This window comes from Amphiprion ocellaris, chromosome 22, assembly GCF_022539595.1.
Source record: "Amphiprion ocellaris isolate individual 3 ecotype Okinawa chromosome 22, ASM2253959v1, whole genome shotgun sequence".
NCBI classification, from domain to species: domain Eukaryota; kingdom Metazoa; phylum Chordata; class Actinopteri; family Pomacentridae; genus Amphiprion; species Amphiprion ocellaris.
This window is the reverse complement of record NC_072787.1, coordinates 10,088,858-10,113,944: the sequence shown is the minus strand read 5'-3', so window position 1 is coordinate 10,113,944 and position 25,087 is coordinate 10,088,858. Positions and strand designations below refer to the sequence as shown.

At 39.6% G+C, this 25,087-nt stretch overlaps 2 protein-coding genes across 4 annotated transcripts in view; one reads left to right on the top strand and one right to left on the bottom strand.

Moving 5' to 3' along the window:
* The window catches only part of pdcd6 (programmed cell death 6), a 31,364-nt gene extending 29,766 nt beyond the window's left edge, over positions 1-1,598 (bottom strand). The window contains exon 1 of one of the 2 annotated variants that reach the window (XM_023275445.3): positions 1,396-1,598. In XM_023275445.3, coding sequence (XP_023131213.1) covers positions 1,396-1,478 — 83 coding nt within the window. In that variant the 5' untranslated portion in view covers positions 1,479-1,598. The remainder of the gene's footprint in view (positions 1-1,395) is intronic. The other variant, XM_023275446.3, reaches the window with a different exon arrangement.
* Positions 1,599-4,570: 2,972 nt separating this feature from the next.
* rec8b (REC8 meiotic recombination protein b) lies at positions 4,571-24,075 on the top strand. 2 transcript variants are annotated; one of them, XM_023275457.3, is made up of 18 exons: positions 4,571-5,708; positions 5,821-5,889; positions 6,578-6,720; positions 11,414-11,489; positions 12,007-12,124; positions 13,674-13,749; positions 14,501-14,568; positions 15,829-15,910; positions 16,576-16,642; positions 16,907-17,099; positions 18,390-18,524; positions 19,113-19,188; positions 19,823-20,025; positions 20,350-20,389; positions 20,495-20,570; positions 20,648-20,749; positions 23,286-23,392; positions 23,587-24,075. In XM_023275457.3, the coding sequence occupies exons 1-18, from the start codon at positions 5,653-5,655 to the stop codon at positions 23,676-23,678; spliced, it is 1,779 nt and encodes a 592-aa protein (XP_023131225.1). In that variant the 5' UTR covers positions 4,571-5,652; the 3' UTR covers positions 23,679-24,075. The 2 variants fall into 2 exon arrangements, with proteins under 2 accessions (XP_023131225.1, XP_023131226.1); XM_023275458.3 differs by having other exon boundaries at positions 20,648-20,769.
* Positions 24,076-25,087: the final 1,012 nt, after the last annotated feature.

Genomic DNA, 25,087 nt, shown 5'->3' with positions numbered 1-25,087 from the left:
GAATGACTGTTTTCTTCTCCTACCATGATGATCCAATCAGACAGACTAATGATTTCACAGGACAAACAAGTGAGCTACAGTGCATGAATTGATTTTTAAAAGCAGAAGGACAGTGAGTCATGAACTGCTTGGTGTGTGTATGTGAGATTGAGAGGCCTCCCACGTCAACTATGCTCTATTGACTCTGATCACATGACCGAGGGAATTCCAGCAGCCAGATATTCACCAAGAGGCAGCAGATGAGGTGACACAATGCTCGTGGGAAGGCTGACTCTGTGTGTTCATGACAGTCACAACACTTGACACAAACTGATGCTGACTCCGTATGAGTACACAGTCATGATAGTCATGAGGAGTGCTGTTTGCTTGACCGCAAACAAAGCAGCAGGACCGTGTGAATGAGAAAGAGATGGCAGAAGATAAAGCGTTCACATGTGACCTGATCTCTCAGAGGTTTTGCAACATACATAAATAATTCGTTAAGGGTGTTTCAAGCCTCGCAGTGTTCGCAGCATCTCAGTGTAGTGAGAAAAAAATCCTCTGCAGTATTACATAACTCTATAGCTATTACCAGGGGCCAAAGCATATCAGCATTTCTCTCTCTGAATACTACTATGACCTTCTTAGCTGCTGACACACTTTTGACTCAGACTATGGGGAAATTGATGACTATCAAGAGGTGAAAGCCGCCACAGATACTGCAATAATAAAATAAGGGGAAGAAAAACAGAAGCCGTATAGAAATTAGCTTTAAAATGTATTCACACCAGCCTCCCATAAATTGATCTCCTGCGTCATATAGAGCTACAATTGTCAGGTAATCCCATACTGACAGATGTTTTTTGGTTTTTTTTGGCTTGGTGCAGATGTGATGCAGAGGCACAAGTAGTGCTGTAAGAAGTCATTCATTAGGGATGTGAGTCACATCAAAAATGGAAGTCTGAAGTGAATTGGGTTTCTTTTTGCTTCAGGGGAAAAGCCCTCAAGGACTCCTGGAGGTCTCAGGTTTAAAAACTCTCATTGCTGGGGAAGACAACAATGAGGCTGTGACTTCATTTACCGTCAACTCCACAGCCATGTGACAGTGGAGGTGCAGCGATGTAACGCACCGGAACAGCTGAGTGACATGTAGCAGCAGCAGGCTACACTGTGAAGTAACATTTCCTCAACTGAGAGGTAACCTTAGCTCTGACAAATCACTAATTTCACTGCCAGGCGCTGTTCGGAACCAAAAATACTTAGAAGGACGCGAGAGTAAACGAGACAAAAAGAGCTGTCAATGAAATATTTAGTGTCAGCACCACCCAGCCCCACTCTCTGCCCCTCCGAGCTACACTCGACAGCAGTTTTCACTGGGGATCGGAACGAGACAACAAGCCGCCTTCCGCCACTCACCTCTGGAAGATATTCCATAGGAAGCCCTGGTCCGGAGGAGCGTTGATGTGCGGGGGAGCTCTGTACGGACTGTGGTACGCCATTTTAAAGGGAGTGCTCTGTGCGAAATTGTGCTAGTACAGCCTGTGTTTCCTCCTGCTGTAGTTTCTCCTCTCTCTTCAATCAGACTCCTTCGCCCGACGTTCACGTTACCGCCTGCCTCCGCGCGCTCAGGGGCGGGGCCAATCATTCAGCACTACCCAGAAGGATGGTGACGTCACACCCGCGCTCACTAACAGTAAAAATAGAAACCAACATTTAGGTTACCATTAACTGTAACTTCCAGGTTACTGACAAACTGTAGCACTCAAGTGACTAACAAACTGTAACATTCAAGTTACTATTACCATAACACTGATCAACTGTAACATTCAAGTTTCTGTCAAACTGTAACATCAAAGTTACTGATAAACTGTAACATTGAAGTTACTGATAAATTGTAACATTCAAGTTACTGGTGAACTGTATTGTTCAGCTTTCTGATAAACTGTAACATTCAAGGGACTAACAAACTGTAACATCCAAATTGCCATTAACTGTAACTGAAGTTATTGATAAACTGTAACATTCAAGTTTCTGATAAACTGTATCATCCAAGTAACTAACAAACTGTAATACTGAAGTTACTGATAAACTATAACGTTCAGGTTACGAATAAACTGTAACATCAAAGTTGCCATTTACTGTAACATTCAAGGTACTGATAACTTGTAACATTAAAGATACAGATAAACTGTAATATTCAAGTTATTGATAAACTGTAACATCAAAGTTACTGATAAACTGAAACATTAAAGTTACTGATGAACTGTAACATTCAAGTTACTGGTGAACTATATTGTTCAACTTTCTGATAAGCTGTTACATTCAAGGGGTTAACAAACTGTAACATTCTAGTTTTTGATAATCTGTAACATCCAAGTTAACATTAACTGTAACACTGGCCACGTTTACATGAAGTTTTTTAATTTGGAATTATCAATTCGGAATTAACTCGTTCAGAATTAAAGTTTTGTGCTTCGCGTTTACATGGAAATATTAATTCCGAATTAAGGTTTACATACCGCACGTTTATTCCCCTTCCTTAATTCCGCTTAACGCTTGGGCGTTGGAAAGGATTCTGATTGGACAGGGAGTGGACGTGACGTATCCCTGTTTACCGGAAGAAAACAAACTCCATTTGTCGCAGCATTTCTTTTCCCCAACAACATGGAAGAACAACTAATAAGCACGCTTTTCGCTTTGCTTTTTATTCTCATTCTGAAACAGCAACTCGACAATGGCGTACTACTTCTGTTGCGTCACTTGAGAAGCAGAACGTGTACGTCGCTACGTCATCGCTACGTGAGGAGCCAAGCATGCGCAGAATGACCGGAATTAACTAAAGCGGAATTAACTTTATACATGAATAGAACGTACACAGGAATTAGTTTATTCGGAATTAACATCGGAATAAACCAGGTAGTTTATTCGGAATTAAGTTTATTCGGAATTAATTTTTTAATTCGGAATTAAGTGTTTACAAGGATATTTTAAAGCAGAATTAACTTTAATTCAGAATTAAAGAGGAATTAAAGGTCTCATGTAAACGTAGCCACTGAAGTTACCAATAAACTGGAATATTCAAGCTACTGGTAAACTATGCTGTTCAAGTTACTGAAAGTTGTTAAAAGTAGTGAACAAATATTTAAAATTTACATTCTTCACAAAAGCATACACTTCAAACACTTCAAATTCCATGCCAGACATTTCATATAATATGCAATGTTTGCGCTTTTTGTCATGCGGCCATTCTTCATCTCAGGACAGTCTGTGCCAGTTCAGACAGGATGCAGAAAATATCTTGTTGCACTGTCTCAGATTTTGACCTATAAAATATTTTGGTTGGATTTTTAGAATTTCTTATTTTTTTTTACACCTGGAAAATTCTCTGTTTTGAATTTTAAAAATGGCTTGGAAGTCATATTTAAGGTTCAATATTCCCACAAATATAATTCTGAGGTTTAACTGATTGAATGGCTCCAGCAGAGGTGAAATTGTTTATTATTGGCCCTAAATATCACAGTCTTTGGTCGACATTTCACAAAGTTTTGAGGCTTCTAACACAAGTAGATTCTGATGTGTGACAAGTATGGCAAGCCAAGGTGACAGTAATGCCAATCTGGTGATGTGGATTAATTCATAGGTTTACAAAAACTTGTGTGCATAGAGGATTATATATTGTCATTACATGAGCAACGTTTTAAAGTATGGGAATATTTGGTAAGACAAAAACAGCCTCATATGCTGTCAAATCTCAACATGAAAAAAATTCCTGGTGTCACCCGGAAACAAGGTGAACTCCCATTTTGGGGCATAACTGTATATTACAAAGCTTTATATCACTGTTCACAAAAGCTCAAAGAAAAAAGGAGAGGAGATCTTCAAGCTGTCTGCTGTCGTTCCAAGACAGTGTGCCAATCCACACAGCACCGGTGGCAGAAGCAGCCAAATGTGGCTTTGAACTGTTGCCCCATGCACGGTACCCACCCGACATGCACCCTCTGACTTCTATTTCCCAAACTGAAATGTCATTTGTGTGGTCGTCATATTCAGAGCAATGATAAAGTCATCAGTGCTGTCAAGGAGTTTCTGAAGGCTCAAGATGTGACCTTATTCCGCAAAGGGATAGTGAAGCTTAAACATCAGTGGACCAAGTGCACTGAAGTTCAAGGAGATTATGTTGAAAAATAATACAAGACCAGACTTTCTCCTGTGAAATTTTCTTGTGAGGCTGAGAACTTTTTGAAGTACCGTCATATGGGCAGAGAGCTGAGTTTACTTACCCGTAGTGTATAATGGAGCTAAAAAATTTTGAAGTTGATTTGCATTTTGAATTTGAGAGAAGTATTCCCATCTTTAGCTTAGGAAAAAGCAGCAATATAACACAATAAAATTGGTCCACTATTATGTAAACATTACCACGGAAAAAGCATATGTAGCTGAGTGGATTTTCATTCTCTATACTTTATTATGCTTTGTATACTGTTGGGTAGTTTAATCTGAACAATAAAAATATGATATAAAAATTATTTTAAAGATTATATAATTTATATAGGCTGCACAGTGGCTTGGCGGTTAGCATTTTTGCCTTGCAGCTAGAAGATCCCCAGTTCGCATCCCACCCTCGGGATCTTTCTGTATGGAGTTTGCACATTTTCCCTGTGCATGCGTGGCTTTTCTCCGTGTACTCCGACTTCCTCCCACAGTCCAAAAACATGCTGAGGTTAACCGGTGATTCTAAACTGTCCGTTGGTTTGAATGTGAGTGTGACCGTTTGTCTCTATGTGTAGCCCTATGATAGACTGGTGACCTGTCCAAGTGTCTACTGCCTTCACCGTAAGTCAGCTGGGAGAGACTAGCCACCACTGCAACCCTAATGAGGATTAAGCAGTGTATGGATATAATTCACATGTCTATTATCTAGTATCTCTTTGTTTGTAACCACAGACTGGCGATCTCTAATTTGCAGCTTTGGCTGTTAAGTGTACCAGAGAATAAAGTTGTATTCCTATAGCAAAATAGTACTTGAGACCTGTGTAAGTAAATTACAATTGCTTATACAGTGCTTCAGTACTTCCATCACTCTATTTACATAGATAGATAGATAGATAGATAGATAGATAGATAGATAGATAGATAGATAGATAGATAGATAGATAGATAGATAGATAGATAGATAGATAGATAGATTAAACCTTTATTGATCCCACAGCGGGGAAATTTACAGTGTAACAGCAGCAGATGGAACAGTTTGAATAAAAAAAAGAGAGCAGCACACAATGCACACAGTGCATAGATATAAATATTTTCTTCTTCTTTATGGTTATTTTATGTTTCCACATGCACAGTCTTACAGTAAGACAAAAATAGTCATGATCAATGCTGTAGTGTGTTTTTTTTATTACTAACAGATCCACCTCTAAACCCCAAAATTACAAAAGTACCTAAACGCACCTAAACGGCCAGTGTCCCGATTTTTTTCTGTAGCACTTGAAAGCATCACTATTGTTTACTTTCAATGTGAATCTCGTAACCTGATTGGTCCGCCGTGATTTGACGCGGGAAAACCGGAGCAAACTTCAGTGACTAACTTAGCTTCACTTTCTTTTCCCATCAGTCCAACTCTTAAACTTGAATTTTTTACTCAAAGAATCCTGTATACAAAGGTACAACAAAATGTTTTACTACCCGAATGTCCTCCAGCGTCCTACTGGATGTTTTTCCACAATTTGGTAAGTTACAAACTTGTTAGCATGTAGCTACAAAGCTAACAAAAGAACTTAGCTGCTAATCATAGTTGCAGCAAAAAGCAAGAAATATTAGCAAATATGTTTTTTTTTTCAGGTTAGCAGCTACTAGAGGTGCCAGGGTCACTCGCAGGGAGCTTCTCAGAGTCAATATCAAGCAAACCTGGTAAGACTGTTCACTGTTAATACCTTTTCTGACCCATTTCATTGCTAGCAGACAGATATGTGATTATAGTTAGCCCACATCAAGATGTTTTGAACTTTTGTTTTGTATGGTTTTTTTATGTTTACCTATATGTCACTTCCTAAACTTAAATTACACAAATAGTTTAATGCAAATTTTCAGCAGTTTTCTTTCAAATCATCTGTGTGTTAGTTTATAGTTGGTGGAAAAATATTTCTAAATAAATAATTTTTCAAGCTAAAGAGAGAAATATCATCTCTCTTTGCATAACTACCTAAAATAGCACACTTCAGGGATATGTCTGGATCAGAATGGCTCTTTGGAAGGTGATTATGCACAACGGTAAGCTTGATCAGTCCACATACAGTAAAGGCAGGTCTAGGTAGCCTAATATGGCAGAAATCTATGCATTTTTCTGTTATTTCTATGTTTGAGCAAATGAAATCTCAACTGAAAACTAAGAAAAAAAAATTCTTCCCATTTTACAGCTCGAGATTTTCACTGGATAAAATCTCTTTAGGGGATGTAAAAAAAATTCCTCCATGTAGGAAAAAACCTTGGATTGCATTATATCGTATTTGTTGTACATTATTTTTAGGGATATGGAGAGTTTTGTTTCAGATGAATTACAGTGTACATGTCTCTGACTCTTGTTCTCAAATGTTTACAGTATGGACATCATGGATTATGTGACCGCACAGGTTCCTCCACCACAACCCAACCTGCCCAAGCCTCGGTTCAGTCTCTACCTGTCATCCCAGCTACAGTATGGAGTAGTTGTCGTCTACCACCGGCAGTGTGGCATCCTGCTTGGTGAGAGAAAAGGATTAAGGAAGAGTAGGAAAACCAGAAACTCAAAATTCTGATCAGGCATGGCTCCCATCTACATTGTCTGCACGCAATATACTGAGGGAATGAAGAGGGATTAATGAGGGGAAAAGACTGCTTCATTATTCAATATAAAACTCATTCACTATACATTGAGCAACTGTGGCAGTAATCTAATTTTATAGTATTTACCAAAAACTTGGGATTTTACGGTGGCTTACTTATATAGGATTAACAGAAAATGCAGTCAGTGTGCAGAATGATTCTCAGCAGAACAAGAAGCACGAAAATGAAACCAAATTTTCATCATTTTCTACTGCACAGCTTTTTAAAGTTACCTCAGGTGAAAAGGGCAAAAGCTGTTTGTTTTCCTCATGCAAAACATTGCAGACAAATTGTCCCTGTCAGTTCTCTCAATCCCAGTAATGCTGTTGTGTTGTAAATCCGAAGCAGTGCTATCATGGCACTCTGTGTAATGCATGTTTCCCTACTCACGCTAGTAAGTGTGATTTAGAGGCCAATGTGGAGCTAATGAAAGCAATATCGTCAAAAACAGCTCAGCAGTCTCTATTCATCCAGTCTTAAATTACACCATGACACTGATATTGCATCAGATAGATTTGCAATCATGCTGTTGCCATGGTTGATGAAAATGGTGAAACACAATGCAGGATGATCAGCAGTAGGAGAAGCCAAGAAAGCAGCCACTCTCTATTGTCTACAGTGTCTTTAGGATTCAGTAATGGCATTTAATTTCATCCATCACTAGAACAGAACAGAACCTCCTAAGGCTCTTACTTAACAGTGGTGGTGTCGGCAATATGTTCCTAGATGATGTTTCATAAGAATGGCATATGGGAATTTGTACTCTCAGTTTCATATGATATTTTAAAATTATATTTAAATGTCTTTCTGTCTGGACAAAAGTCTTTGTTTGTTCGTACTGGAGTGTAGATTTCAAAAGGCCCAGCACTGATGCACAAACAACTTCAAAGACAATACAGATGAACTTCTTGACGTTAGAACTATTGAGCTGTGAGGATACATCATTTTGCGTCATTGCCTTCTTAATTCTTTATTTTACCAGGTAAGATCAGTTGAGAACAATTTCTCAGCTACAGTGATGACCTGTCAGGAGGCCCCTGCTGGAAGAAAGATAAGAAATAAACAACTCATACTCAAAAAAAGGGCACACAAGTGTTTAAGCAGAGATTAAAAACAGCCTAGATTAATCCTAGCAATGCAATGAAAACAGTCAGCATTTGCAGCGGTCAGTTATGGTCTGCTGCAGCTTCTGCTTCAACATGTAAAGTGATGGAAGAGATGACAGTTTCAGAGATTTTTAGAGGGAATTCCAATCGATTGCTGCAGCAAAGCAAAAGGAATTCCAGCCAAAGACGGTATGAACCTTGGGGATAGACAGTGTTATGAAATCACTGGACATCAGGTAGTAGTTGTTATGGAAGGGGTGTAGGAGGTTGGAGAGGTATTGTGGTGTCTTCTCCAGGCATGGCAATTTTCCGCCGTTCCGCGGAAATCCGCCGTTTTAATTTTCAAATTGATCATTTCTGTGAATCGTCCAAATCCGCTGAGAAAATTTTAGGGGGGGTGAGGTATGTTTTTGTTACTCTTGCTCCCGGTTTTTGAGAAGCGCTCGGCGTTTCTCCCGCAGCGTAACAGACAAAGAGAACCAGTCTAGCTCCTGCTGCATTGTAAAAGGCCTTGCGATTGGTGGAAATTGGTTAGCTGCCAACGATTGGACCAATCAAATTGCTCGATGCATTCTTTTGTTACAATACATGGCGGCATGATCGTGTTGGAATTTTGAGCTATTGGGATCGTTTTCGGTGGAATCATGAGGTTTTTATCGAAAGATCAAGAGTCATCGGTGCTAGAAATAGATACAAGTGTCAAAAACCAGTTCCGATGGAATTGGCTTGAGAGAAAAGTGACGGTAAAGGTGAAAACATGACAGTTTGAAACCTTGAGTCAAATATTATCAGAGTGGGTCAGTTTGCTTTAAAATAATCATTTTGATTTCTCAAGCCATGAATCAGAAGTACTCACTATAAGTAAAATATCTGAGTCATTTAACAAAACATTGGGTATTTGATATATGCTCTCAGCTCTCGTAGGAGGCGGTCGCACTTTTCCTTGCTCCGCTATCTCTGTTCCTCCCTACCCTCATGTCTCCCTGCTTGCTGCATTTCTTCATCTTCGTCTTGTCTGTCTGACTTGGAGTGATCGCTTGGCACTGGACCTTCGAAACACCGATCATGGAATTGATTAACTGGTCTCTCAACGCAATTGACAAGATTGTCGCCACAAAGAGCACAGGCCTAGGGGAGCCTACCTGCCCGGATGGGAGTTTTGCCTCTGGTTACGTGATCGACGCCTGGGGAAAGTGGAAGGGGATCATGTGCCTGGCACCCCTATCCATGGAGGATGTGGAAGATGCTTATATATTCGGATTTATGATGACAGGCCTGCTGATAATTGGCTTGTTCACTGGCCTGAGCTTCTGGAAAATCAGGAAGACCGCAGACAGAAATGACGTCCAACTCTGCTGGTCTGTGCAAACGAACGGATCACGGCTGCCGATTCTCGGTATGACGAACTCAGTCGTAAGATGAACAATTTGCTTGGTGTGACTGTTGATTTGAGTCGCAGATTGGAAGCCATCAGGGTGAGAATCGCTACAGCTGAGGTCTAAAATTGTTGAGAGCAGTAGGGAGAAGGTGAAATTACTTCTCTCCCGCCCAAACATGTGAATAACTGATTACATTCTGGCGCCCCTGGAACAATAACAAACTCCTATGGAAGTTTCATGGCCAAGAGATAGCTCTCCTACACCACCCCCCCCCACCTTCCCAAGGACACCTGTTGACTTTTGGACCGGGCCAACCGAGGACGTCTCCATAGCAACCTTGCTGTGTTATCGCGCTCCCACCCTCGTGAACGAAGACACCGGAGGTCTGAGACGGAAGAAGATGGGCTACACGCATACACACACATCGGACTCATGAACTGAGGACTGAGCTAAACATTTGCACACGTGTCCATATCCCCCATCCCCCCCGCCTCCACAAGCTTTCCTCACCATACACAGGAGCCAGGAATCCGTGCGCGGAAATTTTTGCTGCCCAGGAACCGGCTAACTGTGCGGTGCTTCCCCCCTCCACCACCCCACATCCTTATCCCAACTATCCTTGTCTGACGTCATGCTTTGCCTGTTTGCGGGTTTGTTTTTTTTTAGGTTTCCTTCTCAAATCGAATTTCCCAATAATTGGAGGTTTCATCTGATACAACGAGCCTTTTTTTTCTTTTACCCTCTGCTATCCCTACCCAGATCCCTACATGTTTTTTCTTTTTTTTCCTGAAGAAAGGCGCCGTGCAGCACTATGCAGCAGCCGGAGCTGTCATTGGCAGGGCAGCTCAATGTAATTTCATTGTATATGAAAGTGTGCAATGACAAATAAAGCTATCTATCTGTCTGTCTGTCTGTCCGTCCGTCCGTCCGTCCGTCCGTCCGTCCATCTATCTATCTATCTATCTATCATGACTCAGGGCAAAATGAATCCCTGATAGTGTTTAAAGAGTGTTCTGGAAATGTAAAAAAAACTGACACAGCTGACTCCATAGAGGAAACTGTGACATTAGAAGTGACTTTGTGACCAGTGTAGAACTCCAGTGTAAATAGTGTTAAAAGACCTATAGAACTGTAAAAATTGTAGGACTAAATGCAGTGAGACAACATTGAAGAAAAAGTAAGTTAACTTTTCATTAAATTAACTTATTCATTACAATCTAGTCTTCTGTAATTCTATGCATGTTTTTCATTCTAAATCACCTCTATTTTACTGAAAACCTCTCGGCTTCAGGGGGGCTGTGCCCCCCTAGACGCCCCCTGAAGATTGTATACCAAACATTTTCAGCTGAAATCAAAATTTGCTGTTGCCATGCCTGCTTCTCTGATAAGGTCTTGTAAATGAGTAAAAGCCAGTGCTGGAGTTGCCTGGTGTAAAAGGAGGGCCAGCCCACCAGTTTGTAAAGGTCACAATGGTGGGTGGAGAAAGGTAAAATAAAAAGTTTTCATTCAGTGTCTGTGCTGTGCAGAGTTACGCTTCTTCCTGTCTGACTGATGGACTATGAGGCTTAAAGGGAGACAGAAGAATCAGCGCTAAGGCTTCCAGGACAGAAAGACGACATACAGGATCTAAAAGGCTGAAAAAACACACAAACAAATGTAGCAAGACGGATATCTGAGTGATGAAGGACATCAAGGGCACACTTAGAGGCCATTTTATAGATGACATTGCCATAGTCGAACATGGGGAGGATGGTCATCTTCACAAGAGTGTTTTTGGCAGAGCATATACAGGAAGTCTTATTACCATAAAGGAACCCCAGTCTAGATTTGATTTTAGCCTGTAGAATATTGATGTGAGGAGTGAAAGGAAGTGAAGAATCCAGTCAGAGACCAAGGTACTTGTAGGAGTTGACAAACTCCAAATCTGAGCCATCTTCTTCTCATGTCTAGAGAGGAGTTGTAATGGTCACATCCATTGGATTTGTCAACTTTGACTCACATGTGACATCTGTGCTACTGTTTCTGCAGGAAAAACTGCCTTTCTGAAAGATCTGTGTGAACATTTTTAACCCCCTTTTTATTTTCCAGAGGAAGTCCAAAAAACCATTGATCGTCTGCTGCGCTCTAAGAGATGCATACATATTGACATGGCTGAATCTGACAGGTCTGCACACACACACACACACACTCACACAGGCTGATGATGCACAGATGAAGAAAGTTTTGTATCATGGGGCATCTAAAATTTTAAGCAGAGCTGTGAGGATGTCGTACGTGTTTGGTGAAGTCTGAGCTCAAAGGCTTGTGGTGGAATATTTATGAGGCAGATTGTCTGGGGGAATAAAGTCTGTGAAAAGCAGAAGGTAGCATTTTACTGAGTGAGCCAAACAAATTGAGCTACTTTCATGTGAATAGCTGCGTAACTGTTTAATAAGCCACGCTATGGAACAGCAGTAATGTATGAGCTCTCCTGTCTGCAAGTGCAATATATCTTTCCACATTTGGGAGTCTAAATATGCTCTATGTTAATCTTATCCCAGCAATATTTCATTATTTCATAAATATATAAAACCACCAGCGCAAATTAAAGTATGCATAGTGATACAAGAGTACTTAAAATGTATGGGATGCTTTAACACGCTGAGTATTACTATTTGTGTCACACTTTCCTTATCTGGTAGGATTGGTTGGGATGTTCCAGACAGCCTGTACATGATGGAGAAGGCTGAGGGAGCTCAGGATCCCTTCTTCGGTCTAATGGAATTGTACCAACTCCCCAGCCCCTATAAAATACACCAGGTATGTTTGTAAGACATCCACTCTGTAATCATATGCAGGCAGGATGAATATGGGCAACAACATCTACCAGAAACACATAAACACGACTGGTACAATAATAGTTATTTTTAAAACAAGTCATATGAGGTCTTCGTGAGGTCCCCCTCATGTAGCTAAAACAGCTCTAACCATCAGAGCTTTGACACAGACACTCTGGGGATGTCCTGTAGTGACACCAGGACATCAGTATTGAATGTTCTGGGTTCTGTGGATTGCATGGAGGGGCCTCAGTAGATCAGCCTTGTTCAGGTGCATCCCACTGGATTCTGGAGAGTCTGGAGGGAAAGCCAATGGACTTTTTGTTGTGTTCCTCATGCCTTTCTCGGGCAGTTTTTGCAATGTGGAGGTGTGAATTGATACAGCACATCTAGATAGATAGATAGATAGATAGATAGATAGATAGATAGATAGATAGATAGATAGATAGATAGATAGATAGATAGATAGATAGATAGATAGATAGATAGATAGATAGATAGATAGATAGATAGATAGATAGATAGATAGATCAGTTAATTGATAGAGGGAATGCTTTATGGAAGATTGTTTGGCTCTTTTCCTGTGAAAATGTACATTACTCTGACTACACTACCAATCAAAAGTTTGGGCACACTTTCTCATCCAAATGAATGAGAAAGTGTGTCCAAACTAGTAGTATATATTAAACTCAAATGCTCAGCTACAAGTGATTATTTGTAATCCAGTCCAGTAAAGGGTTAACCTAAATACATTCACTACAGGCCACACCTTTCCAAAGGTAAGATAAAGCATTTTACCATTGCTCAGACCAAGCTATACAGTCGCAGCTTGAATGCTCAATTTTCCCCCCCACATCTCATGTTTCTTGACACAAGCACCATAAATTACAAATTTACCATTTCCTTATATCATCGTTGTTATGGTATTACGTACACAAGTCACCCCCATTCTAGCATAGCACATGTCCCACATCCCTCCATACAACCCTTTGGTATTCTCAGATACAGTAATTCACAATAGATAAGTCATACTCAGTCTCAGTGATGTAAATCAGGCAGACACTGTTGAACTTTGTCCTCCTTGTAAACTTTCCCCATGGAAAAATCATCTGGGACTTTATTCTTGAACAGACAACACAGCATGTGAGCAGTGATATAAAAGTATTTCATTGGGCACTATTATGGAATTTAAAGGCTCTCTACACTGCGATGCAAATTAGAACATGCTGTGAGTTCAGATACAAATTTGAATTTCAGTATCAGTATATAAAGTATCAGGCAAGCCAGATTACACAACACTCATCTCATCCATTGTTACACATATAGATCACCACAGATGTCCATCTGAACCCACAGTTAAGCGTTTTGGTAAACAGAGGTAAAAAGAAGATAAAATAACACTAGTCTCATGTTCAAGCACATTTTAGTTGTGAAAAGGCATTTTTTGTCAGCATTGGAATCATCCCAAAATTGAACATAAATGTGTTTATGTGTGCTGTTTGTTACATAATGTTTGCAATGTTTATTTCTAGACACAGTTTGTGATTGAAGAGATGGGTTCACAGCACTCCCTGGTGCCCAATCCCCACACCACACTTGACCAGAATGGTGAGATTGATATTTTAGCATGTGAACCACTGTAGCTGTATCCCATTTCAGGGATGACCAATTCAAGACCAAACATAACTATGGATTGATAAATTTGCCTCACTTGAAGGCTCTTAGAAACTTTGAAGGACGTGACTATTTTTTTTTGCATTAATGGTCTCAAAATCCATCGCCCAGTACTCATTTGTCTCCTAAAAAATGCTGTTTTTACTATCTCAACTGGGGATGATGTGCAGGTTCTGCCTGCTAGCCTCCAATCCTCAAAAGACTACAGATTTGTAGACTTTAAAAGAGATCTCATCTGAAATAGGACACAGCTTACTGTATGACAGCGTTAACTATACAATACAAAAATGACTTTTCAATACACCTCTAAATGACACTTTAATTACACACTTTAAATAAACTTACCTACATCAAATAAGAGTATGGATCATTCTTAATTTTCAGCATTATAATTGATTTCTACTCAAGGTAATGTTCTAAAGTTTTAAAAATGGGGTTCTTAATTGGATTAAACCTTATACTATGTCAATTAAAAAAAAAAAAAAAACTTTAGCACTGCAAGGTTTCTATTTCTCTGCTTTAAAGAAAAATTTGAACAAAACTTTGAAAGGCATCACTGAATTAATCTTAAATCCAGGGTAGTCAAAATTAATTGTTCTGGCTGTTTTTCTCCCTAAAATAATTCACATTCCAGCCTCTCTCTTCTTATGCTTCAAACATACTTGACTCGTAATTCCCTCTGCAGCTTTCAGGTCATCTCCAGCTGCCATCACTATGACAGAGAAGGAGCAGTTCGTCATCACCGCTGCTGAGGTAAACTCTCTGTCCGAGTCCAGGGACAAGAAAAACTCCAATCATCATTTTTAAACACAGCAGGTGTCCTGGTGAATCACTGAGCTGGGACACGGGCCGTGTGCCACAACATCTCTGGTTAACATCTTTGTCACATGCCTCAGTATGAGATGAGAAAGGAGCATTAAAGCCAGGAGATGTTCTGTGTTTGTGACCATGATGTGAAGGTTTTAAGTCAGTTTAAATAAACCCCCCATATTTATAGGATTTTCTTGAATTTATACTGCAGAGGAGTTAGTGGTCCCAGGGATTCTACACATAAAATACATGATGGCAAACAGACTATCCTGAGTCCACCTCTCAATATCTACATTGTTTTAAAGAAGACAGAGTTATATTGTTCAGTCATAAGAGCAGCTGTGATTCACTGCAGTAAGTCGGGTCGAGCAGTACCTTCATGCTCTATTAGCCTCCTCATTGTGTCACTTAGGACCTGATAATGCTCCTCCTGAAGCATCATCAGATGATGAAGTCCACTTCGGCTTGATACGATCTGACTTAATTACATCAGTGTGCACTAACAGTTTGCTCACAGAGACATGTTGCTACCATCCCTGTTGTCCTCTGCCCCTGCTTGTGTGCGCCATGGGTCTGATTTTGCTTTGCAGGCAAAAGTCTGCTGATATACACTATCATTCCAAAGCTGGGGGTCACCTAGAAATGTCCTTATTTTTCAAAGAAAAGTATTTTTTTCAGTGAAGATAACATTAAATGAATCAGAAATACAGTCTAGACATTGTTAATGTGGTAAATGACTATTGTAGTTGGAAACGGCTGATTTATAATGGAATATCTACATAGGAGTACAAAGGAACATTTCCATCAACCATCACTCCTGTGTTCTAATGCTAGATCATGTTAGCTAATGGTGTTGAAAGGCAAATTGATGATTAGAAAACCCTTGTGCAATTATGTTAGCACATGAATAAAAGTGTGAGTTTTCATGGAAAACATGAAACTGCCTGGGTGACCCCAAACTTTTGAACATTAGCATATATATATATATATATATATATATATATATATAGATAGATAGATAGATAGATAGATAGATAGATAGATAGATAGATAGATAGATAGATAGATAGATAGATAGATAGATAGATAGATAGATAGATAGAGATAGATAGATAGATATATATACTGTATTACTGTATGTTGTGTTGTAGTTCAGTGTTTTTGCTTATGTTATTCTTCCTCTGCTTGTTTTTTCTGTAACAGTATTTTGAGGGAGACGACCTTCCTGAAGCCACAGACAGAGAGATTCACTTGTTGATGGAACAACCAGACCATTTCCGTAGTGGTGTGTGTTTCTCTCATAAATGTAGATGATTGCCAATATAGTATATGTTCATGACTTTGTTGTTTAGTGTAACATTATACTGTAGGTTTGCAGTAAAGTTTAGACGTGTAAAGTGTCCAGCTCACTAGTTCCACAGTATGCTCCTCTCTTGTAATGTGTCTGCACCAGTCAGCCAGGTCAAACTCTATGTGCCACTTCTGTAATTGAAAAAAAAAAAAAAAAAGCAATTCAGCCTGTGTGAGCGCTTTCGTTACCAGAGAGAAAGGGGTTATTTTCTGGAAGCTGTTTCATTTCAAGGGAGAACAGAGAGGCAGAATGAGATAGTCTGTGTTACTTTAACAGAGATTAAGAAAGAGTACACAGCTGCCTACTGTTATTAACAAAGGCAAGGAATGGCAACATGATAGTGGCTGGTGTTTAAATGGGTAGAGTTTGTTTTCGCTCTCAATTTCTTGCATTAAAACATCAGTAGAAAGGGATTTGTCATAAAGCTTGTTACAAGGACTAATTAACAATTTAAGTCATGTGCTTCATTAATGAGCTTTTAATAGATTAAATCATTTTGGGGAAAATGTGTTCACATGAGTGCCTGTTAATTTGTGTCTGCATTTTTATATGTATTTTGTTTCACTGTGCATTATGTTCACACTGTATGTGTTAAACAGAAGTGAAGGGGAGACAAACAGAGAGGAGGAGCAGGGAACTTGAGGGAGCCATGTCTTCTGTTGACCAGTGAGTCAATGCACAGCAATAAGAGCTGTGCTCATGATGGTGTTACCAGTCAGACTGTGTGTGTTAGCATTAGTTTTGTCTGTTACAGCCTGCTGAAAAACAAACACTGACAGAAGAAAAGACACTTTTACAACAAGAAAAAAACTACTTCAGTCACAGTTGGGTCAATATATTAATCTCAAAGCTGCAACAACAATGCTTGTCATAATATCTAAACATATTTGTTATAGTGTGTACTGTCAGTGTGTGTGTTACTGTTTCCAGGCTGAAGGAGTCAGTGTTGCGGACGGAGCAGGACAGTGTGTGGCTGCTGGACGAGGAGTCGGGTCAGCCTGTACAGGTTTCGATGACAGCTGTTGCCTTGGAGATGACCCCTGTGCATGTTGCCATGCCAACACCACCCTCCAGAGCATCCGACAAAGTTGAGGTCAGAGGGACAGAAAGCCCCTGTGAGGAGGTGAGACATGGGTGATGCTGACTGTCACAAGTTTTGTTTTGTGATTTGGTGAAAGATGTGCTGTGTGTTGCCGTGAGCAAGTACTTATTGCTTTACTTTATCACTTTTTGGAGACACTTTGCAGAGTTAACAGAGACATGTTAACTAGGGCCCGACTGATTTATCGGTCGATAATAGCCCTTTTCAAAATAATAATCATCGGCCAGAGTTTTGCCAATTAAACACTGATATCTTATTAATTTCTCATAAAACAATAAATGCTGTTAAGTGTCGGATTCACACAGAATGATGTCCTTGCACCGTTCCAAAACATGGAGCTCTGACTCCATTCAAACTAGGACTCTAGGACTGAAAGGAGGATGTGACAAGATAGAGTTTATACTTCATCTATATATTTACATTTTATATAAGGTTATTCATTTATTTTGCAGAAATTTACTGCAGTTTTTCACATTATTTTGTACTTTAAAGTTCTTTGTTCTTGAAAGTTGTAGAGTAGAAAAATAAAGGAAGCTTGTGAAAGAATGTTACCTCAGTATTTTTGTTGTTTTCCTCTCTGTTACCTGTTTACAACTTTTTAAAAGTTTTTCTACCTGCACTATAACCTGCCTCTATTTTGCAGCAACAAGAAGTACTAGACAAGATGTATTTCATAACCTATTTATAGATTGAGTGTTTTAAGGTTATATAATTTCCCAGAGGTTAAATTTACTTGAAAATTCCTCTCTGTTGTAAAGTTAAACAAATATTAAAGGACAAAGTATTGTAAAACAGTGAAATGTTCTGCCTGTAATACATATCTTTGTTATTGTAAGCATTGAGGAACCAAAAAAGAACTTATTTTGTTCATTATATATTTTTTAAATCAATCAGCCGATTAATCGGTAATCAGATTTTTTTATCTGCCAAATATCAGAATCGGCATCGGTCTCAAAAATCCATATCAGTCGGGCCCTAATGTTAACACTACTGTGTTATTTGAAAAATGGTCATCCATTTAATTACTTAAATGGAAATTACAAATCACTAAATCTACATTTTTTGTATTTGAGCACCAAATATAAATCTAAAACAAGAGGCTGCCAAGTTCTGACGTGCAGGAAACACTGTGATGACCGTGACAGCTGTCATCAGCTTTAAGTTACAAACAAAGTGGCACATTAGCAGCTTGTTTTGTTTCGGAAACAGGTAATGGAAAGAACATGAGGGCGTGTCCACACATTGAACCAGAGACTGATGTCATCTTACAGATCCAGTACTAAAACTATGTGTTTCTCACTCTGCCATCAGATGGTTGTTCCTCCTTTCAGGAAGCGAGGTGGACGAGGAAAGCGTCAGCTGGTTTTTGCCGACCCTGAGGTGCAGATATCTGACAGAGCAATGAAGGAGCAGATTGGAAACCCGCTGGCTGAGACACAAGACCTGGTGTTTAAACATAATCAGACAAAGTCACTTAACAGCTGTAATTAAAGATTCATCTGAGCGTCTGAATGCACTGAATTAATTCAATGTTTCAGATGATTAATTAAGGTTTGGACCACTTTAAGATTTATCTGCACCACATGCCTGCAAGAGCACACATTAAACTGCCTGTTGTCTCTCAACCACACAGAGCATATCAAGAGCTGTATTCATTATATGTATGTACAAGAACGTACACTCTTTCAGTTGACAGGGATCAATGGTTCACAGAGCAATTGAATATTCAGTCTTTGATGGTGTGTAATCAAAGTTCTGCCATCAAAGTGTCTATTCACCAGGGTGCTAGTTAATTAAACTCCAGCGCTCCACTTCTCTTCCTTTAGTCTAAACCCTCTGGAATAGCACTCATTGATTTTATTGCTTTCTTCCTGTGCTGCTTTTTTTCCCCCTCCATTCCATCCTTACATCTGTCAATTCCTTTGACATGCTATGATTGGCTTCTACCTATTCTGTCTCTCTCTGCACTCAGAAAGTTTTGTTTGGACCATCCCCACTAGAACCATCAAGCTAATATCTTGTTTTTCCTTTCAGTCGACGGTGTTGCTGGACCTGCCATCTCTGACCAAGTGTGCAACTCCTGCTCAGCTCTTCAATGCCCCCTGTGGATGTCAGTACCAAATACAAAACCAATACTATGGACTGAACAATTGCTTCTAATGTCGCTTTATTCTTGAATGATGAAATTGTAGAAGGGAGTGATGAAATAGCAGATAAGAGAAGAGTAGGAACAGAGAGCTATAGAAACACAGTAGCAATATAGATGAATGCATAACAGGGTTCTGTATCATGTTGAAGTAATTGACACCGTCTGAATCACTGAAAATAATGGAAAGTGAAGAAAAGATAAAATATTTTCCTTTTAAAACTTACATTTTAAAAGATGAAGAAGTGGTGCACTGGATCATCAAATTTCAGTTTAAAAACGAAAATAAATCGATGCCTTAAGAATAGAAGTTGAATATTAGTCAGTTTTATACATAAAACATTTAGGTGATTCATAATAGATCTTATGTTTACACTCAACCTGCAACCTGACTGTCTGTAGACTAAAACTAGAGTAAAACTCACAAACTACCTGCATGTTTTTTAATCGATAACAACCTTGTAGGGCATCAGGAACATTTAATTAGTATCGACTGCAGCCTATGAAAAACAATGACTCTCAATTATCAGCACTTGTGAGGAAAATACAGAATAACCTTTCAGCGTGGCAAACATTCTGCCTTTTGACCCCTCTGCAGCCCTCCTCAACGCTGACCTCATGTCGCTATGGAAACAGCAGGCCTCCATCACTGTCCTGCCTGGACGTGGGGACAGACAGAGAGGAGAGGAGGAGGAGGAGGAGGAGGAGGAGGAGGAAGAAGAGGAGGCGAGAGGGGAGTCAGAGCAGGACAGAGAGATACTGAGGATGGATAGGAAGAGGAGGCGCTCAGGCATGAAGGAGGTGGGTTTGTGTGAAGCTACGTTTTGAAAGGAGATGAGAGTTCAGCCAGCTGTGTGGAGGATGTAAAACAGTGGTAGCTGGAGTAATAACTGATTAATCATCTTACCAAACTCCACTTTAATGCCATTGCAAAACCTGAGTGTATGTGTGAAACCACAGCTAGAGAAATAAAGGTTATCTGTTAGCCTGCTAGCCTGCAGTCAGAGCCTGCCAGCTGAGCGTGTTCAGTTCAGTGGTGACACAAATTAGATTAGAAACCTTTCTGTTTCATGAAGCTCTCTCTCTCTCTCTCTCTCTCTCTCTCTCTCTCTCTCGCTCTCTCAGATGTCCAGTGAATCAGGACTGCTACCTGTAGAAGGCTCATGTAAGAAACCTACCTCACTCACTCAGACACGTCAGTTTTCAGATCATGTTTATGAGAACACAATAAACAGATTATTCACCTCATTCATTCATTGTGTGTAAATAGCTGTGTTAGATGTGATCCTGGACATGTCCAAAGAAGACAAATCTGCAAGTGATATGATTACTCCTGTCAGCAGATGGTAAGCCTCCGATGGATACACAGACGGACAGCTAGATGGATAGGAAACAGATCACTGAGTTGTGTGTGTTTGTGCAGGTCACCGCAGGAAGATATCCAACCACCAATGGAGCCTATAGCCGAGGAAAATATTCAGCTGCCTGAGGCTCTGACTGACACAGAGAGCAGGAACATGCTGAGGTACTACTATACGCATTCAAGTAAGCTCACAAGCACACATACATACTCGGTTGGCCATGATTTTAGTCTGCATTACTTCAAAGAAGTCATGAGAAGCCTTTTGCAGATGCACACAGTTAAATAAAGCATCAAGATGTGAGAATCATGCCAGTGATTTATTCTCTGGATACAAACCCGTTTAAGATTTAATGTGGTAGTACTGGATAAGAAAAGATAATGCTGCAAACCTTCCTCTGACATTTTGTCCATTCTGACCCCTGAGTTTGAATTGCTGACTCGGTATTCATGCTGCAAAACCTCCAGTTGCACTTTATTGAACTAATATTCCCTTGTGTCGAGATGTGAAGACTCCAGATTCTGTACTGTTGCCAGAATTATCCTGATGTGATTAGTCCTTAGCGGCATGTTCCTCTGACCTCTCTGTCTATTTGACTTTTGACAGTAATATTCAGCTTACTCTGATGTGTGAAAGAAATAACTCCAGAGCTCTTTGGCTTCATCAGAACATGCCAGCTAAACCCCAAATTATTCATACCCATGAAAAATGTTGATTTGTAGTGAATTTTTATTTGACCAATAGGTTTTTTTCTGTCTGGAAATGACATTAACAATAAGAAAAACACTCAGAGAGCACAGTACTCTGCCAAGGATGTTCATCCCAACATATTGCATTGTCAGAAATGCAGCTTTTTTTTTTTTTTTTAAAGAAATGCAGTCTTTGTTTATTAGTTATTGATGATCAGAAATCATAGCACTATAGAATGTGGCCATTTACTGTAGATGTACCCACAGACAAAATGATCTTGCACTGAGTACAGGCGTGTGATATGCATGTGTACGTTATGTACAGATACCAAATCACGCGACGTAAATATGTAGCAGGCAACAGGAATTGATGGGACTCTGAAACACCCCCACAATTTAATCAGTTCCTTGTATCATTTCTGACGGATAAGTCCCGATAAGTCAGTGATGTCGTGCCGCTATCTCGCAATGATACAGAGATCTTTAACAAATCCGTGGATCCAGACTATAAGCTGCATCACTGCCAAAATCTAATCACTTGGTCCTTGTGTCATTTCTGACCTTCCCTGAAAATTTCATCCAAATCCGTTTTTAAGTAATGTTGCGCACAGATTCATAGACAAATGTACACCAATCGTCATGTAACTCCGCCGCGTTCCTTGGCGGAGTAATTATTGTTGTTAGAGATGTTGTCAATACATTTAAACATTTTTTTGTTGTTGTTTTTTTACACATTATTAATAAAATGCCAAAAATATTCATATACTTTGTCACTTATTTTTGAGAAAATGGAGCTTCTATGCCCGTCTAATTGGAGCAGCTTCCACAGTAGTTCTCCAGTCAGTCAATTGCAAGTCCTGGCAAAAAACTTCCTATCAGGATTCATCACTCAGGCAGAGTTTTTGCTTTGGGAAAGGCTCTAAAGCCACATCCAAATGATTTCAAGAGTCAGTGGACACAGTGTAAAAATATTTTTAAAAGTACAAAGAGCTTCACACTGTGAGAAATTTCAAAGGCAGCCCCAAATGGCCCGTGCACTGGCAGGAATGGTGGTCTGAGAGGCCAAGAGGATCCAAGGATCAACACTAAGACCATCCTGATGTAACTGAACATGTCTGGTAACAACATTTTAAGGCAGACACACCAGCAGACACTTCACAAGGCTGGCCTGCATGGACGCTAACCAAGGAGAACTAAAGTTCTGGAGTTGTTTAGACACAGAGATGTGGGAGAAACATTCAACCCCAGGAACATTGAACCTCAAAGACTTGGAGATCATCACAAAAGAGGAGTGGAACAAAATCCCATTGAAAGCAGGCAAAAAGCGTCTTAGCAACACTATAAATCAAAATCTGGTATGAGTATGAATAATTTGTAATTCTATTAGTGTATATTTTCAATTCCAATATTTAGTCAAACTGTTTATCACACATTATATCATACATCCTTGTATATATATTCTTAAATTTGTGTTGTCAGTACCTTGCATACTTCATTTTTTCTTATTTATATTGTATATATAATGTATATAGCTTATGTCCTTGATTTTCTAGTTATGTTCTCTTGATTTTTCTTACTGTCACTTTGCTGCTATGACGTTGCAAATTTATCCTTGTAAGACTAATAAAGGATATTCTATTCTATTCTATTCTATTCTATTCTATTCTATGCAACTTCTTGTCTACAGTGGCACAGGTTGAGCTGCTTTCATAGAATTATCTCTATAGAATTATCCCTGTTAAACTCCACAATCAGATACCACAACCTTTGTGTTGAAGCTGTCATAGATTTAGTGTAAATGTCGCATATTGGTCACGTTGGATATGAAGTATTAGTGTGATTCGGTGCAGTATTTGTTAATTCAGCAGCATTACAGTGTTGGTCTGTGGGGGAGCAGTCACACCTGAATTAGTTTGTAATGTTGCACTTTACTGATCAAAATAAAATGTTAGAACCATGTCAGGCCTCCAGAATACTTGTTAGTTGAATCCTGTTTTCTGCTCTTTTCCAGATGGATCAGCTTCATCCTGCAGAGGTTTGGAAAAGTCACCTTTGATTCTCTGCTGCCCCCGGAGACCCACCGCTCCACTGCAGCTCACACACTCTACAAACTGCTGGGTGAGGAAACCACAATGAACGCATCATGTTCTGTTCAACTGCAATACCGACCTGGAATCTGACTTCATGTAGACAGACAGAGATGTTAGGAAAGAGGAGGATGTTGGTGTTAATAAAGCAGAGATCATTCATTTCTGACTGAGATGTAGTCAGGTTTTTGTCATTGATTAATGTGCATCATTTCCTCCCTTCAGAGCTGCTGTCTGCTGGACAGGCGACTGCACATCAGACTGAACCATACAGTGACATCGGTATAAAGCCTGCAGGGCTCGGTGTGGATGTCTGAACAACCACAGCGTTCAGCTCAAGCCCCACAGAGTTACAGTTTCTGTTCCTGTTTTTAGCCACTGTCAGAAGATAATCCGTCTTTCACTTTTTATCACCAACACATCATCAGTTATCATTGTTTTTATGCATATTTTTCAAAAATCTTCAGGAGAGTAAAGCATTGAGCTGTACTAATTGTATTTTTAAGAATGGTTAAAACTATTTAAATCTTGCTGGTTGTATTTTTGAACAGTTTGTTAGTGTTACTGAAGTCTGAAACTAGCAGGTTTTGTTGAGGAGTTTGTATGTTTGTATGGACTTTTGTCCTTTTAAATGATTTTAAGCTACAGTTTTTATACAGTTTGTATCTGCTACATGAATAGTTATCTTTTTAAGTACTTCAACTTTTAATAAACTGTTATTTACTAAGAGGAACTATGTATAATCTTGAATTATTTTTCTGTGCACTAAACATATTCACACATATTCTTAGAAATGCTGATATTTGATTTAATTTGTCAGAATGTTACTTGTTACTTAGTAAAGTAAACTAAGCCTTATTTAATACCAAATACAAATTCCTGTCACTAAATCGATCCTCCAGATAATAATGGTATTGTGCTTGAAGCTGGCTCCTCTGGACTGAAGCATGCCAGAGAATGAAAGCAGCCCACGAACCACAGTTTACATTTATGATGTTCTGCTTATGATGCAGAAAAATACATAAAAATCAATGAAATGTGCAGAAAGTACATAAGTTTATCTTCCTGCCTCCAACAGGAGTGGATTGTGCCTCGCTGGCAGAAATCTCCTGTCTGACCTCACGCCCCAATAACTCTTCACAATTGTAGTGTTTGCTTGTTAAATGCACTCGTACTGTAGTGTGTGTGTGTGTGTGTGTGTGTGTGTGCGTGCGTGCGTGCGTGTGTGTGCGTGTGTGGCACCTCATTGTGTCTGAGAGGCCTGAGCTGAGGTCAGCGCTGCAGTCACAGAGCACAAATCCTAATTCACATCAGCGTACTGGAATGGTAATTTTGTTGGTACTGCTTGTGATACATTCAGGTTGCGGTGCCAGGAAATGTCTTTTTCCACCGCTATGTAATGTTTTGATACAAAAACACAGCTGGTCAACAATGTTCTTTCTATTGTGTGCAAATATAATTTCACAGTTAGTCATCAGTGTCACCAACAGTGGAGCATTCCCTGTAACAGCTGCTGCTGCATCACTGGAACTGCTGGATGAAATAGAAGAGTGACTTCACTGTGTTTACAACCACACAGCAGGCTGCTGGGAAGGTCACAGGCTGGTGAGGGAGGCAGACTGACTAAAATAAGAGTGGAGGGAGTGAACTTAGACTCAAGCGATCAAAACAAAGAGCTTAAACATTTTTAGAACAGGTTTTAATTGTATTTTGGGGGTGGCAATTT

Coding starts and splice junctions, on each gene's coding strand:
- rec8b (XM_023275457.3), top strand. CDS start 5,653: ATGTTTTACTACCCGAATGTCCTCCAGCGTCCTACTGGATGTTTTTCC. Junction 6,721..11,413: donor GCAGTGTGGCATCCTGCTTG/GTGAGAGAAAAG, acceptor TTTATTTTCCAG/AGGAAGTCCAAAAAACCATT. Junction 16,643..16,906: donor GCCATGTCTTCTGTTGACCA/GTGAGTCAATGC, acceptor TACTGTTTCCAG/GCTGAAGGAGTCAGTGTTGC.